This window comes from Bos indicus x Bos taurus, chromosome 3 (genome assembly GCF_003369695.1).
Source record: "Bos indicus x Bos taurus breed Angus x Brahman F1 hybrid chromosome 3, Bos_hybrid_MaternalHap_v2.0, whole genome shotgun sequence".
Lineage (NCBI taxonomy): Eukaryota > Metazoa > Chordata > Mammalia > Artiodactyla > Bovidae > Bos > Bos indicus x Bos taurus.
The window spans coordinates 93,333,257-93,351,283 of record NC_040078.1 but is presented as its reverse complement, the minus strand read 5'-3'; the positions used below and the strand labels follow the sequence as shown (position 1 = coordinate 93,351,283).

General features: G+C 40.2%; 1 protein-coding gene across 3 annotated transcripts in view; it reads left to right on the top strand.

Moving 5' to 3' along the window:
* Positions 1 to 18,027, top strand: part of SCP2 (sterol carrier protein 2) — a 197,114-nt gene that overhangs the window by 172,983 nt on the left and 6,104 nt on the right. For 2 of the 3 annotated variants that reach the window (XR_003510367.1, XM_027537222.1), the window contains exon 14: positions 8,036 to 8,163. Coding sequence is in view for 2 of the 3 variants with exons in the window: in XM_027537222.1 (XP_027393023.1) it covers positions 8,036 to 8,158 (123 nt within the window). In the remaining variant the exon portion in view is untranslated. Of the gene's footprint in view, positions 1 to 1,656; positions 1,718 to 8,035; positions 8,164 to 18,027 lie in introns of those variants that run through there. The other variant, XM_027537223.1, reaches the window with a different exon arrangement.

Genomic DNA, 18,027 nt, shown 5'->3' with positions numbered 1-18,027 from the left:
AAGGCATATGGATCCTACGTCCAAAATATATTTTGAATCCACTTCCTTCTGTTCATCTCCACTGGCAGACTGCCTCCACTGTAGTCCAGACCACCACCACTTCCTATCTGGACCGCTTCAGCAGCCTCATAACTCTCTCCCCACCTAAGTTCTTGCATCCCAGCCTGGCCACTGCACACTGGTGTAAGAATAATCACAACTATTTCACTTTCCTGTTTAATCATTTCAGCGGGTTCCCGAATTCCCTACTTTGGCCTGCATGGTCTTTTCCCTGCCCAGTTCTCCAATTTCATTTCTTGCCATTCTCCCCCCATTAACTCTACTCTAGTAACTGGTACTGTCTTACTTTCTTTTAACATAACAAACTGTTTTCTCCCTTAGGATCTTTGCCGTTTCCTCTTTGAATGGCTAGCTCTTTTTCCTCCATTAATTGGGTCTTGAAATGGCAACCCACTCCAGTGTTCTTGCCTGGAGAATCTCAGGGATGGGGGAGCCTGGTGAGCTGCCGTCTATGGGGTCGCACAGAGTCAGACATGACTGAAGCGACTTAGCAGCAGCGGCTTAAATTCACTTGTTCAGAGACATCATTCCTCGACTGCTTTACCTAGAGTAGGTTTCTCTTTTTGTTTGTTTTCTAATACTTGCAATTATTTTTGTGTGTTTACTTCTTTTTCTCCTGGAAAAATATAAACTCGGTGAGGGACTGGGTCTCACTTGTTCACTGTTAGACTTCCAGTACCTCGAACAAGGCTTGGCATGTGGCAAGCAGTCATTTAACATGTATGGAATGATAGAAGGGAAGGGAAAAGAAGGGAGAAATGGATGGAATGAGTGGGGAGAGAGAAAGAGAAAAGGAAGGAGAGGGGGTAGGAAAAGAGGACAGAAAGGCGTTGCTTACTGAGCAGCTGCTAGGCCCTTGACTCCATCAAGAGTATATCCATTTGGTGTTTGTTGTTCCAATCCTAGGCCAACCACTACCAGCATGCTTGTATTATTTCAGAGGAATTACAAATCCCAAGGTGCCTTCATCTTTCACAGATCTTTGAGTCATCTAACACCTGATCCTCTGCAGCTTGTAATAGTCATGGCTGTCATTTTTTACCATGGGCTAGGGTCTCTGCTAGGTACCGTCTCCAGGGGATCTTCCCAACCCAGGGATCGAGCCCAGGTCTCCTACATTGCAGGTGGATTTTTTACTAGCTGAGCACAAGGGAAGCCCATCTGACTGACTAGGCTATCTAAAATAAACCAACACACAAATATGCTTTCTTTATATTCCCTTAACCTGCTTTATTTTCTTTATGGTAACTACATTCTTCTTCTTTTTTTTTTTTTTGCATATTCATTGTCTCTTCCACTGGCACAGAGGCTTCATGAGGGTGAGTTTGTTGGTTTTTCATATTTTTTAAGACAATACCTACTGCCTAGTAAGCACCCAGTATTTGTTGAAAAAATAGGAAGAAAATCTTGTGGGTTTTTTTTTTTTTTAAGCTTTTTATGACAATACCAGTTTCCTTTGGGTTAGAGTCACAACATCTTTCTTAGGGTTTTTGAAAGTTACTACATTTATACAACATTTACTGTATAAATGTTAAAAAACCTAGTACCTGTGTGAGTCCGTGGATTGAAATAGATTATTTTCCACAGTTCTTTTAGAACTCATCAAATTGAGGCTGCTCCAAACAGTTCTGCAGTTGATTAATTTACGGTAGATCTTGTCTTTACAGAGATTGAGAAGAAGCTTGAAGATATGATTTATGTAAAATACTACCAGGAGGGCCCTGGGCTAGAGGAAGCAGATATAGATTTCAGGTGTTGCCATGAAGTGATACAAATTGAAAATTTATGTCATATTGTCAGAAGATGTAAGTAAAATTTATGTAAAATACTACCAGGAGGACCCTGGGTTAGAAGAAGCAGATACAGATTTTGGGTATATCTGTGAAGTGGTATAAGTTGAAATTTTATATCACATTGTTAAGTATTGAGTGTATTTTACGTTTCTCAGTGTCTCTTATAGCTTCCTTGTAATTCTGGTAAGAGTGTATTTCAGAAATTTATAAATCTCCAAGTTTCAGTTATGTAAAGTGATTCTAATTTATTTCGGTGTAATTTCTTTCTGAATAAAAAGGTCTTACCTAGAACCATTCAAAAGAATAATAATTAAAGGAGCCTTAAAAGTGACTTCCCATGTGACTCAGTGGTAAAGAATCCACCTGCCAATGGCAAAGAATCCACTTGCCAAACAGGAGATGCAAGTTTGATCCCTGGGTTGGGAAGACCCCCTGGAGGAGGAAATGGCATCCCACTCCAATATTCTTAGCTGGATAATCCCATGAACAGAGGAGCCTGGTGGGCTACAGTCCACAAGGTCACAGAGAGTCAGGCAGGACTGAGCACATGTATATGCAAGGGTACCTAATATCAAAAGTCCTTTTAAAAATAATTTTTTTGTGCTTGAGTCTCAAACTTTTAAAATCTGTTTTTCTTGTTTTAAAAATGAGCTGATTAAAAGAATCATACAGAAACATACAGAGAAAAAAAATTTTAAATCTCCTGAAATGCCATTCCTAAGAGCTCACTAAAGTGTTAACAGTAACTGATATTCTTTCAGACAGCTCTCTGTGTATATGAACATACAATTTCCCCATAACTAGGATCATACAATACATGAGTTTTTAAATTTATATTACATATGTGGACCTGTGTTTATGTACAGTAATTAGTTCTTGATAGATAATAATCACACTAGAGCAATCTAACAGTAACTCTTTCTCCAAAAAGAGAGCTGTTCTCTTCAGGCAAAATTAGAGATCTACTTCATTGTTTCAAACTTAAAGACATCTTGGTGTTTCATAATTGATTTTAATTTTGCGACCAACAAGGCAATTACAGCAAGAGTCATGTAATTACAATTACCCATCTATGAAGCTAACTAGTGGGCTGAAATAAAGAAAATGATTCAAAACATTTGAGGTGTGCATTTCACTTATGTTAGGGGAGCATTGTGAAGACAACCTATGTGCATATCTCGAAACTCCCTTACTGTAGCACAAAGGATTTCTTAACATCTTAAGGTGATTGTGCTGTGGGTGTGATTGTACTGAATAGCTAATGTGATTGACGTGTCTTGACAAAGTACCCTGCATTTCTAGGATTTTCATAATGATCACCAGTCTTCTTCAGGTAGAGAGGGCCAGGGCTGATTGTTCCCAGCAGGCAGGCACTGGCTCAGCAGCTTGCAGACCTGTTCTGCCACCATCTTGCAAGGATACACATGCATTGGTCTACCTGTTGTTTTATAACCAGCTTTTATTTCTTCATAGTATATTCCCTGCCCATAAATGTAAAACCTTACCATTGGTTTTAATGACCCCATAGTCCCAAAGAAAGGCAATGCCAAAGAATGCTCAAACTACCGCACAATTGCACTCATTTCACATGCTAGTAAAGTAATGCTTAAAATTCTCCAAGCCAGACTTCAGCAATACGTGAACCGTGAACTTCCAGATGTTCAAGCTGGTTTTAGAAAAGGCAGAGGAACCAGAGATCAAATTGCCAACATCCACTGGATCATCGAAAAAGCAAGAGAGTTCCAGAAAAACATCTATTTCTGCTTTATTGACTATGCCAAAGCCTTTGACTGTGTGGATCACAACAAACTGTGGAAAATTCTGAAAGAGATGGGAATACCAGACCACCTGACCTGCCTCTTGAGAAACCTTTATGCAGGTCAGGAAGCAACAGTTAGAACTGGACATGGGACAACAGACTGGTTCCAAATAGGAAAAGGAGTACGTCAAGGCTGTATATTGTCACCCTGCTTATTTAACTTGTATGCAGAGTACATCATGAGAAACGCTGGACTGGAAGAAACACAAGCTGGAATCAAGATTGCCGGGAGAAATATCAATAACCTCAGATATGCAGATGACACCACCCTTATGGTAGAAAGTGAAGAGGAACTAAAAAGCCTCTTGATGAAAGTGAAAGAGGAGAGTGAAAAAGTTGGCTTAAAGCTAAACATTCAGAAAACTAAGATCATAGCATCTGGTCCCATCACTTCATGGCAGATAGATGGGGAAACAGTGGAAACAGTGGCTGTTTTTCTGGGCTCCAAACTCACTGCAGATGGTGACTGCAGCCATGAAATTAAAAGACACTTACTCCTTGGAAGGAAAGTTATGACCAGCCTAGACAGCATATTAAAAAGCAGAGACATTACTTTGCCAACAAAGGTCCGTCTAGTCAAGGCTATGGTTTTTCCTGTGGTGATGTATGGATGTGAGAGTTGGACTGTGAAGAAAGCTGAGTGCTGAAGAATTGATGCTTTTGAATTGTGGTGTTGGAGAAGACTCTTGAGAGTCCCTTGGACTACAAGGAGTCCTGGGTGTTCATCGGACTGATGTTGAAGCTGAAACTCCAATGTTTTGGCCACCTGATGCGAAGAGCTGACTCATTTGAAAAGACCCTGATGCTGGGAAAGATTGAGGGCAGGAGGAGAAGGGGACGACAGAGGATGAGATGGTTGGATGGCATCACCGACTCTATGGACATGGGTTTGGGTAGACTCTGGGAGTTGGTGATGGACAGGGAGGCCTGGCGTGCTGCGGTTCAGTGAGTCGCAAAGAGTCGGACATGACTGAGCGACTGAACTGAACTGAAGTACACATTTGAATATAGGTATCATAATCTGTTTAACTAGCCTCCTCTGATGAACATTGGGTTGTATCTAAATCTTGCAAAAAATAAAGGTATAATAAATTTCCTTTTGTACTCATCTTTGAGTACTTAATGCCCTGATCAGGTTAGCACAAATAATTACAAGGGGGAATTGTTAGGTTGTGTGATATGTATGTCTAGCTTTCGATACAAATTGCCAGTATATCCACCCCAAAAAAGGGGTACTAATTTACAAACTCAATGACAATTCATGAGCGTTAGTAGGAAATTATATCTCCGTATTGTTTTTTAAATTTCTTTCATTACAAGTGTCTATTAAAATGCAGTTGGACTCTCTAAGGCCTGAAAAAAGTTTTTTCATGCCACCAATATTTGCCTGCAGAGTAACCCATAGAATAGTTACTTCTGCCAGGTTGTCCCATTTTTTCGACATTATTCTGTCCAAAAAAAAAGTTTAGAGAGTATCTGGTATGGCTGTATGTCAATGATTGAGTACTTCATTACTAGAATTAACAAAACAGTGTTGTTTTTATTTCACAGTCTTTTTTAGATTTGCAAGTGTATGCCTCTTGCTCCCATTTTAATTCTTCTCCCCCTATAACCTCTCTTGTGTGGACCTTGTCCCCTTATTTTTTCTCTCCTTCCCACGATTGTCAGTTTCCTAAATGTTTGCAGCACTAGAAAGTGAAAGTATTGGAATCTTTTGTCAATTCATACATTTTCTGCTTTAGCAAAAGAAGCCTGGCAAGAGATTTTATTTCCACTTTTGTCCCCATTAGCAGTACTCCATTGTCCTTCTTTGAATTCTGTCTTAATTTCTTGTTCCCATTAAGTTTTAGTACAGGACCTACTCCTTGACCTTTTGCTACTCAGAAGTGCTTTTCTTCAAGCAAGGAGGCACTTAGAACTTTCTTGGTATTCGTGGTCTCCAGTTTCGCAAGAGATGTGTAGTTTCTTTGCACTTTTAACTCTGTCCTCCCTGTCCTTTTCCTTACCCTCTCTCATTTCCTCTTCAAATGAAAATGTTTTATTGACCAAAGGATATGATTTTTTAAGAGGATCTGTTGCTTTTCAAAAGTAACAGCAACTGCAAAATTAATCTACATCTATCTTAAGGAAGTGGGAGGAATTTCGAAGTATTCAGGTGGAATTCCTAAACGTTTGCTGTGTTCTCCTGCTCTAATTTGTTGCTGTCTGCCATAACTATTCCTGAGGCATTGTGCAAACAGATGGCATAGATGCAGCTGGAAGTTCATGGGTCATTGGCTTCCAGAGGAGGTGTGGCTCTTTGGGCGGTCCAGCACACCAGTATTGCTAATCTACTTTTCCAGATTACCTCCACAGAACCTTGAAGGATAAAGGATTTCAATGAATGTGGGAAAGACTTTGAACTTTCTTTTAATTTATGTATGGTGACAGAAACGACTTTTATAGGTTAAAGTTAGGAAGTATGGATGTAACCTAATTTGCCTTTGGTATGAAAAAATAGAAAGTGCACTGAATTTGAAGTTAAACCAACCCGAGATTGAGTTCTGGTTGTATTGCTTTACTTGTCATATGTCCCTGTCTCTCAGGGAACGTAGAGTTAAATGGGAAACAGACAAGAAAAAATTTTCCTGGGGGCGGGGCGGGGGAGGGGAATCTGTTTTAACATAAACTTGCACATGGTTGCATGTGCAAAGAGCTATTGAAGTGTCCAGTAGAGACAGAAAAGCCTTTCCACAGGACTTAGCACGTGAACTGAGACTTGAGTTTATGAAGCTGGGTGGGAATGGAGAATATTAATACCTCTCCAACTACTTACAGGGTTTCATGAAAAGTAAAGAAATAATGTTTATAAATAAGTGCTTGTAAACTTTATAGCCCCCAAAAGATTATTATTGTTATTAATTTTTCTTAATGTTAAAATAATTTTAGTGAGATCTTCTAAGGGAAGCCAAAATAAGAGAATTTCTCTTCACTTTAAAAATCTGACAGTCATTTTGGTTTCTTTATTTAACTAGGAAATGTTGGTAGTTGATTTCAGAACACTCACTTGTAAGATTTGCCTCAATGGCTGTTGAGATAAGTAGGCCTACACTAAATATTTTTATAATAGCTTCTTTGAAGTCCTAAGACTCAGGGTTGATTCTAGATAGTTCAGGAGTGTCATCTATGTAGAAGAAAAAGATTTACACACCCACTAAGATGACTAAGATAAAAGAGACAGACATAAATATTGGTAAGGATGTGGAGCACTCGGAACCTTCATTGACTGCTGGTAGGATTGTAATGTGGTGCAACCACTTTAGAAAACAGTTTGATAGTTCCTCAAAAAGTTAAACATCACCTTATGATCCAAAATTCACTTCTAAATATATGCCCTAGAGGAATTAGAGCTTATGTCCATGTCAAAACTTACACACAAAAGTCCATAGCAGTATTATTTATAATAGCTAAAAAGGGGAAACAGCCATCAAAGATGAGAGGCTAAGCAAAATGTACTGTGTCTGTACAATGGAATATTCTTTGGTCATGACAAGTAATTAATTACTGATACATGCTTCAGTGTGGATGAACCTTCAAAGCATTATGCTAAGTGAAAGAAGCCAGTCACAAAAGAACATATATGTTTGCATTTGTGTGAAATATCCAGAATAAGCAAATCAATGAAGACAGAAAGTAGATTAGTGGTTGCCAGGGGCTAGAAGGAGGAGAGAATGGCAATGGTAGAGGGTGACTGCTAACGGATATGGGTTTTTGGGGGGCTGATAAGTATGCTCTAAAATTAGATAGTGATGTTGGAAGGAGAAGGAAGGAAAAAGGAAACCACCCTACAGAGATATGGATCTGAGGTTATTTTTCCAGCCTCATTTCCCAAGATCCAGAAGTAGTTGATGGATGGGATATTACTTGTGTAATTCTTCATACAAACCCAGGAAATCAGTTAAAACACTTATCTTTAAATTCTGATTGTGAAACACCAAAAATATATGTGAAATTTACTTGCACACAAACACAAAAAATAGAAGAGTTAGGGTTGCTACATTTTGAGAGGCTGAGTGAATTTTTCAGACATTATTGAGACAAATGAAGCCTATTTCAATAGAAAGTGCTGCTGTGCCACCCACTCCCCCATCCCCCCGTCCTTCCACCGGTTGTGAGCAGAAAGCCATTTTCATCAGAAGATCTGGCAGATGAAGGAGTTGCTGCCTAGTTGCCTTTTGGATTTTTCTGGGTGAAAGATCCTAAGGGAGCCTGGGGACTGCATGTTGATCCAGCCGCTCACGTCATATATCTATTTAAACATTTAATTTGGGGAGAAAGCCAGAGGAATGAACTTAATATAACTCTGTGTTGTTTTTCTTTCCAGGAAGGAGAGCAGTTTGTGAAGAAAATTGGTGGTATTTTTGCCTTCAAGGTGAAAGATGGCCCTAGGGGTGAAGAAGCCACCTGGGTGGTGGACATGATGACCAGAAGGACCTGTGCTCCCTAACTCAGGTCAGTGCAGTGATGACTTCATTGATTAAGCACTGACAAGTTCACAGAGGAAAATGGGGGCCTGCCTTGGTGTCCCCAAAAGACTGGCTTTCGAGTTATAAAACCTTGTCAAAGAACTGGGGAATCTTTGGGACTACGACTAGGTCCCAGCTGCTTCTTCCCAAAGATTGAGAGGCTCCATCACTGTGGCTAGCCTTATGCTTTGGAATTACACAAACTTGGATTTAGAGTCCTGGTCCTGCCACTCACAGATTTTGGCCTTAAAAATTATTTCACTTCTCTGAGCTTTGTTTTTTACATTTGTAAGTGGAAGTAATAAACAGTACCTATTTCATAGGATTCATCTGCAGATTAAGAGAAATAATGATCTCCTAATTAACCTGTGAAGTCCATGGTTCAGTGTATGGCTACATGTCCTCAGAAGACCTAACTGTACCCACTGTCTCCACTTCATCTCATCCCAGGCTTTCTTGAACCTACTCCAGTCAGCTTTTGTCAGCTCATCATTATCCCATAACGGTTCTTGTCAAGGTCACAAGTATTCACTGTGCTGCTAGCTTCAGTGGTTAATTCCCAGCCCTTATAATATTACTCTTCTAGGCTTTCTTCCTCCTATGGGCTGTTCCTTCTTGGCCTCTCTTCCCATTTTTTTTCTTATCTCTAAGTATGTAAATATTGGTGTGCTCTAAGGCTCAGTTCTGTCTATATTCACTCCTTGGGGCTCTCATCTAATTTCATGCTTTTCAAACCAAGTCTACACTGATGATGCCCAGGTATCTTCAGTGTGAACTCAAACACTGAACTCTAGGTATATATTCAGCTGCTTAACTAATGAGTTTACCTGTATACTTAATAGGTTTCTCAAAGCTAATATGTCTGGATCCAAACTGTTGATCTTCCTTCCACTCCCCTTTAATTGTGTTCTCCTTTCACTGTCTTCTCCATCTTGGTAAATTGCTCTTCTGTCTTACCAGTTCTTCAGTCTAAAATCCTTGAGGTCATGCTTGGCTCTTCTTCTTTTTGTTTTTTGAAACTGAAGTATAGTTGACTTACAATGTTGTGCCAATCTCTGCTATATAGCAAAGTGACTCATTGTACACATATATACCTTCTTTAAAAGTTCTTTTCCATTACAGTTTATCCCAGAGACTGGATATAGTTCTCTGTGCTATACAATAGGACCTTGTTGTTTATCTATTCTAAATGTAATAGTTTGCATCTATGTTGACTCTTCTTTTTCTCACCCTCCACAGTCTCATCCACCAGCAAATCCTTTCCTCTACTGCCACCTTGGTTCTCCATCATTTTTGCCTGATCTCCACTTCTAACCTTGCCCCCTGTAGGTTCTTCTTCACGCACACCCGCTGGAGTGATCATTTTAAAACTCAGATTCTCACCCTTCTCGGCTCAAAACCATTCAGTGACTTTCAACTCACAGAATAAAAGTTAGAGTTCTTACTCTCACACCACATAATTGGCCCTAGTCGTCTTTCTTACTACCTCTTCCTCGCTTGGCTCCAGTCACACTGGCCGCCTTGCTATTGCTTGAACATGGGGTGTTCCCAGTTCAGGAGCTTTCTACTGCCTGGGATTGTCATCCCTCAGATATCCTCATGGCTGGTCCTTTTATTTCCTTTGGATTTTTGCCCAACTGTCACCTTCTCAGTGAGACTTTCCCTAGCCACACTTTTAAATCACACCTCATTACCATTCCCTATTGTCCTTTTCTGACGTATTTTTTTTTAGCACTTACCTCCATCTGATATACCATATCTTATTTATTTGCTTATTGTCTACCCCCACTAGAGTTGTAAACTGCATGAACGCAGAACATTTGCCTCTTAGGTTCACTGCTGTATTCACAGTACCCAGAATAATACCTGATACCAGGTAGGCCTTCAATAAAATAGATAATAAAAATGAGCAGCAGATGAATGAGTGATGCTTAGTAAGCATTCAGTAAATGGTAGCTATATTGTATGCTATGTTTCTGTCCTTGGAGAGAGCCTGTTACAGTTAAGAGATGTGAGGGATAAGAAGTAGCTTTTTACAGGGCTATACTATGAACTTTGAAAGTGATTTGATATATAATCTATCCATTAAAACTTTTTGAGTAGAAAAGAAAAGTCAGAACTGCATTTTAGAGGATGAAGTTGCTGCATTAGACCTGATGAATTAGAAAGGAAGAAATCAGAGGCAGAGAGAGCAATTAGGAGGATGGATGATACCACCATCTAAGTTAAGCAAAAAGGATAGCCCAAGTGTTGGCAGTAAGAAAAAAGGATGTTGTTACATGGCAGTTGCCAGGAGTGTTTGGAGTGAAACTGTTGCTACCTGGAAGCTGTAAAGTAGGAGGTCTGTCAAAGATGGTAGAATTCATTGGTGGTGGTGGTTTAGACCCCGTGAACCATATCCCACCAGGCTCCTCTGTACATGGGATCTCCCAGGCAAGAATTCTGGAGTGGGTTGCCATTTCCTTCTCCAGGGGATGTTCCTGACCCAGGGATCGAACCCAGGTCTCCTGCATTGCAGGTAGTCTCCTGCATTTCAGGCCGATTCTTTACCGACTGAGCCACCAGGGAAGCTCAGAGTTCATTGCCACAACATAATTGAAGAAGGTCCCGGAGGAGAGGATGACATCATGAACACATGTGGAAGGAAGGTTAGCCTTAGCAAGGAGGGAGGGATACTTCTTTCTTTGAGAGGGCAGATAAATACTCAGGGGCATTTTGAGGTACGGAGGAGGTTGACAAAGTTCTTAGAATAGAGTTCAGAGCTTGGAGAAAATATTAAGAGCAGTGTTCCATGCACTGTTGAATAAGGAACTAACTAGAGATAATGAAGGAAAAGCTGAGCAGCAGTGAGGGCATCTGGTGTGGGCAGCATTTTCTTTCTCAGAATGAGTGGGCAGAAAAATAATTACACTTGCATTCTATGAGCTTCCATCTAACGTAATGTAGGAAGGAAAACTAATGTTTCATCTAGATTCTAGCTTCAAGAAATAACAAGAACTTTTGGGAAATAATGCCGAGTTCTTAAATGACTGACTTTTAATGGTTACTTCAGGATTATAAATTGATATGCCTAGACAGATGTAGTTTTTAGAGAAAATTTTTCTTATTTTATTATTAGTATTTGTTTGTTTTGAAAGGTTATATGCTTATGGAAACATACTAAAAATTTCAGAAAAACCATGTTCGCTGTATATGGACTCTAGCAGTGAGCTCTCCCCACATTAGGTGCCCCAACCCAAACCTGCAGGAATTTTACTCTGAATTTCTGCTTAAACTGATACTTGTTGGCAGCCGGGAGTGGTGTTGAAATATGGACTTACCAGTAAAAGCTGCCACGGGAAATTGCCAGCTCTTTTTACATCATCCAACAAATGACCATTTGTTAGAGATCAGCTTATGTTAAAGCATTAATAACCTGTCCTAGTTTGAACCGACATCTGAAAGAGAATTGTTAATTCTTTTGACATGTACATACTGTTGAGAGGTTTACTTTCTGCAAACATAGTAAGATTGGCTTAAATGTATTTCACTTGCCTATATTCTAAGAGCTTGGTAATGATACAGATGGTTGTATCAAGGACTTTTAGATTTTGTACATTTTCCATACTCCTTTCTTGCTGCCTGGGTGCTTCTCTATCAGTTCTGCCCCTCCCTCCTCTCCTTTGAAACAACTCACATAGCATGTCTCCAGGAAGCCAATACTGATTAATTTAATATGACATATTATTCTTTCATTCCTGTAGTCTGCCCCCTCAGCACCTACCTGAGTTCTCAACCCTGCCCCTTTGTGGGGAACATGATATAGAGAGTCTCCCATCCCCAGTGTACAGGAGAAAGAGCATAGTCTTTGGAGATACCCAAACCTGGGTTCACACCTTGGCTTTGTCATTCATTAGATATAAACTTTGCCTGAGTCCAATTGTCTCACCTAGAAAATGGTGAGAATATTGTCTGTCTGCGGAGCAGTTGTGGGGATTAAATGAGATAAGGTATGTAAAGACCCTAGCATGGTAAGTGCTCAGTAAGTCATTACGTCCTTCCCAACCTATAAATTAAACATTAATTTTGCTTAAATGCATTGGAATTGCCTGTGATTCTTTAAAAGGACATAGGGAGCCGAGGAAGCATCTGGGATGCATCAGATGCTGATGAATTGGTGAAGGCCCAGCGAAAACTGAGCTGTTGAATGTTTGTATTTTTCCTGTAACAAGAGGAGCCATATAACTTAGGAGCTGGGAGTATAGGCTTTGGCAGCAGGAATCTGCTTCCCTACCTAGCTCAGCCACTTACTAGCTGTGTGACCTTGAGCAAGCTGTTTGACCTCTCTTACCCTTATAGGGTTCTTATTAAGATCAAATGAGTCCAAGTATGTGAAGTTCTCAGCATAGTAAGAGCTCAGTAAGTGCTGATATAATAGCAGCAGCAGCAGCAGCAGCATTTTATTTCCTAAAGTCACTAGGAGTTCTTTCTTGGAATATTAAAATCTAATCCAACTGTAAATCAAGTCCAGCTATCTCAATTTGCTAGCTTTTCTTTTTTTTTTTCTCCCTGCTCTTTGATGTTATATATCTACAAGGGAACTGGTTTTTCCAGACTGGAAATACTTGAATTTTTAAGACTTCAGACCTTTTTTTCAAGTAATGAGAGAAAATTTAGATAGACGTAGAGATGGAATGGCCATTGAGACACAGTCTTTTTAGGGGTTATTTCTGCATCCTAAGACGTAAAAGAAAAATGTTTAGTTTTGAATCTTGTTTTAGTTACTTAATAAAAGGACATGCTATGCTTTAATAGTTTGCCCCCATCCCAGTCTGTTTGTACTGCTGTTTGAACATACCACACTTGGGTGACTCAAAAAAACAGGAATTTATTTGTCATAGTTCTAGTGACTGCAAGTCCAAGATCAAGGCATCAGCATGGTCACCTTTTTTGAGTATCCTCTGCCTGGTTCATAGCCAGTGCTTTCTTGCTGTGGGCCCACATTGTGGAAGGGCTCAGGGTCTCTCTGGAGCCTCTTTATAAGGCATAAATCCCATTCATAAAGGCTCTACCCTTATGACACCCGAAGGCCTCCCTGCTGATACGATCGCACTGTTGTTCAGTCGCTAAGTTGTGTCTGGCTCTTTGTTACCCCATCGACTGCAGCATGCCAGGCCTCCCTGTCTCCTGGAGTTTGCCCAAGTTCATGTCCATTGAATCCATGATGCTATCTAACCATCTCATCTTCTGCCGCTCTCTTCTACTTTTGCTTTCAATCTTTCCCAGCATCAGAGTCTTTTCCAGTAAGTCGGCTCTTTGCATCTCGTAGCCAAAAGTATTGTAGCTTCAGATTCAGCTTGAGTCCTTCCTGTGAATATTCAGAGTTGATTTCCTTCAAGATTGACTGGTTCCTTCAAGATTGACTGGTTTGATCTCCTTGCTGTCCAAGGGACTCTCATAATTTGAAAGCATCCATTCTTGGCTCTCAGCCTTCTTTATGGTTCAACACTCACATCTGTACATGACTACTGGAAAGACTATAGCTTTGACTATACGGACCTTTGTTGGCAAAGCGATATGTTTTAATATGCTGTCTAGGTTTGTCATAGTTTTCCTTCCGTGAAGCAAGTGTCTTCTAATTTCAGGACTGCAGTCACCATCCACAGTGATTTTGGAGCCCAAGAAGAAAAAATTTGTCACAGCTTCCACTTTTTCCCATTCTATTTGCCATAAAGAGATGGGACTGGATACCATGAACTTCGTTTTTTGAATGTTGAGTTTTAAGCCAGCTTTTTCACTTTCCTCTTTCACCCTCATCAGGTGACTCTTAGTTCCTCTTTACTTTCTGCCATTAGAGTGGTATCATCTGCATATCTGAGGTTGTTGCTATTTCTCCCAACAATTTTAATTTCAGTTTGTGATTCATCCAGTCCAGTATTTTGCATGAAGTACTCTGCATATAAGTTAAATAAACAGGGTGACAATATATAGCCTTGTTGTATTCCTTTCCCAATTTTGATGCAGTCAGTTGTTACAGATAAAGTTCTAACTGTTATTTTTGGTCCACATACAGGTTTCTCAGGAGACAGGTAAGATGGTCTGGTATTCCCATCTCTTTAAGAAATTTCCACCGTTTGTTGTGATCCACAGTCAAAGGCTTTCACATAGTCAATGAAACAGAAGTAGATGTTTTTTTGTGAAATTCCCTTGCTGTCTCTATTATCCAATAAATGTTGGCAATTTGGTCTCTGGTTCTTCTGCCTTTTCTAAACTCAGCTTATACATCTGGAAGTTCTCGATTCAAATACTGGTGAAGCTTACCTTGAAGGATCTTGAGCGTAACCTTCTAGCATGGGAAGTTAGTGCAATTGTCCAGTAGTTTGAACATTCTTTAGCACTGCCCTTCTTTGGAATTGGGATATAAACTAATCCTTTCCAGTCCTTTGGCCACTGCTGGGTTTTCCAAATTTGCTGACATCTTGAGTACAGCACTTTAACATCATCCTTTAGGATTTGAAATACCTCAGCTGGAATTCCATCCTCCACTAGATTTGTTGGTAGTAGTGCTTCTTAAGGCCCACTTGACTTCACACTCCAGGACGTCAGGCTCTAGGTGAGTGACCACACCATTGTGGTTATATGCATCATTAAGACCTTTTTTGTATAGTTCTTCTGTGTGTTCTTGCCACCTCTTCTTAATTTCTTTTGCATCTGTTGTGTCCTTACTGTTTCTGTCCTTTATCATGTCCATTCTTGCATGACATGTTCCTTTGATATCTCCAATTTTCTTGAAGAGAGCCCTAGTCTTAGCCATTCTATGGTTTTCCTTTATTTCTTTGCATTGTTTATTGAAGAAGGCCTTCTTATCTCTTCTTACTTTTCTCTGGATCTCTCCATTCACTTGGTTATATCTTTCCCTTCCTCCTTTGCCTTTTGCTTCTCTTCTTTCCTCAGCTATTTGTAAAGCCTCCTCAGACAACCACTTTACTTTCTTGCATTTCTTTTACTTAGGGATGGTTTTGGTCACCACCTCCTGTACAATGTTATGAACCTCTTTCCATAGTTCTTCAGACACTTTGTCTCCCAGATCTAATCCCTTGGATCTTTTTATCACCTCCACTGTATGACTATAAGGGATTTGATTTAGGTCATACCTGAGTGGCTTAGTGGTTTTTCCCACTTTCTTTAGTTTAAGCCTGAATTTTGCTGTAAGGAGCTGATGATCTCAGCCACAGTCATCTCCAGGTCTTCTTTTTGCTGACTATATAGAGCTTCTCCATCTTTAGCTGCAAAGAATGCAATCAGTCTGATTTTGGCTAGGGCATAGGCTTGGGTTACTGTGATGTTGAGTGGCTTTCCTTGGAAATAAACCGAGATCATTCTGCTGTTTTTGAGATTGCACCCGTGTGTTGCATTTCAGACTCTTTTGTTGGTTATGAGGGCTACTCCATTTCTTCTAAGGGATCCTTGCCCACAGTGAAAGAAAAGAAAGAAAGAAAGTGTTAGTTATGTCCGGCTCTTTGTGACCCCATGGACTGTAGCCTGCCAGGCTTCTCTGTCCATGGAATTCTCCAGGCAGGAAAACTGGAGTGGGTTGCCATTTCCTTCTCCAGGGGATCTTCCTGACTCAGGGATCAAACCCAGGTCTCTTGCATTGCAGGCAGTTTCTTTACCATCTGAGCTGCCAGGAGTAGATATAATGGTCATCTAAATTAAATTGGCATAAAAATGTACTCCAGTCCATTTTAGTTCACTGATTCCTAAGACGTCAATGTTTGCTCTTTCCATCTCCTGTTTGACTACTTCCAATTTACCTTGATTCATGGACCTAACATTCCAGGTGCCTGTGCAGTATTTTTCTTTACAGCATCGGATTTTACTTTTACCACTAGACATATCCACAACTGAGCATCTTTTCCACTTTGGCCTAGCTGCTTCATTCTTTCTGGAGCTGTTAGTAATTGCCCTCCACTCTTGAACAGTAGCATATTGGACACCTATCCTCAGGGGGGCTCATCTTCCGATGTAATATCTTTTTGCCTTTTTTTATCGTTCATGGGGTTCTCCTGGCAAGAACACTGGAGTGGTTTGCCATTCCCTCCTCCAGTGGACCATGTTTTAGCAGATCTATGACCCGTCTGTCTTGGGTGGCCCTGCACGGCATGGCTCATAACTTCATTGAGTTATGCAAGCACCTCCACCTCAACAAGGCAGTGATCCATGACGGGGACTATCACAGTAGGTATTAGGATTTCAAAATAAGAGTTTTGGGGTATACAAGCATTCAGACCATATATAGCAAGTCCGATCTTTTTTTTTTTAATTAAGGCACAGATTAACTATTGTGCCATGATTTGATATTATTACAATTATTAGTAGTAATACTATTAGAGTACTATTTTTATATAGATTACCCAAAGAACTGACTGCTGGAAATTCTGATTTCTTGGTGAAATTTTCCTTTTGCATTTGAAACTTCTCTTTTGTCCAAGGAAGAAATGGCTGGTTTAGCAATGAGGTTAGAGTCTTTGTGGTATGGCCTTTTTTTCTTTGATTATACTATTAAAATTGATATTTTTAAAACTTTGTTTTTATATAAGTAATATATACTCAAGTGCAAACAAAATGAAAAATTACTCTCCTATAATCCCACCCATCTATATCATGAGTTCACAAATGATGGCCTATGCGCCAGATTCATCCCACCACCTGTTTTCTTTATTTTGTTTTGTGTAAAAATTTTCTGAAGTTTAGCCCATAAGGAAGGGTATAAATCTGAGTGTTTAGCTTGATAAATGTTAACAAATGAATATATCTCCCAGCTCAAGATGCAGAATGTTGCCATCACTCTAGAAACCTCCTCACACCACCTCCCATTACTGTTCACTCCCAAAAGGAACCACTATTCTGAATTCTACCACCATCGGTTGATTTTATTTATTTTAGAAATTCATATAGATGGAGCCATACAATATTTACTGTTTGAGGTGTGGCTTCTTTTGCTCATCATTGTAAGATTCATTATATTTTTGCATGTAGCATTAGTTCATCTTTACTATGTGAATGCACCAGAATTTATTTATTCAGTTCAGTTCAGTTCAGTCGCTCAGTCGTGTCTGACTCTTTGTGACCCCGTGAGTCGCAGCATGCCAGGCCTCCCTGTCCATCACCATCTCCCAGAGTTCACTCAGACTCACCTCCATTGAGTCGGTGATGCCATCCAGCCATCTCATCCTCTGTCATCCCCTTCTCCTCCTGCCCCCAATCCCTCCCAGCATCAGAGTCTTTTCCAATGAGTCAACCCTTCGCATGAGGTGGCCAAAGTATTGGAGTTTCAGCGTTAGCATCATTCCTTCCAAAGAACACCCAGGGCTGATCTCCTTCAGAATGGACTGGTTGGATCTCCTTGCAGTCCAAGGGACTCTCAAGAGTCTTCTCCAACACCACAGTTCAAAAGCACCAATTCTTCGGCGCTTAGCTTTCTTCACAGTCCAACTCTCACATCCATACATGACCACAGGAAAAACCATAGCCTTGACTAGACAGACCTTTGTTGGCAAAGTAATGTCTCTGCTTTTCAATATGCTGTCTAGGTTGGTCATAACTTTCCTTCCAAGGAGTAAGCGTCTTTTAATTTCATGGCTGCAGTTGCCATCTGCAGTGATTTTGGAGCCCCCCAAAATAAAGTCTGACACTGTTTCCACTGTTTCCCCACTATTTGCCACGAAGTGATGGGACCAGATGCCATGATCTTTGTTATTTGAATGTTGAATTTTAAGCCAGCTTTTTCACTGTCCTTCCTAGGGGAATATACAGAGGCATGAATGAATACCAGAAAGCAGAAATCACAGGGGTCACCTTAGTGCCTGTG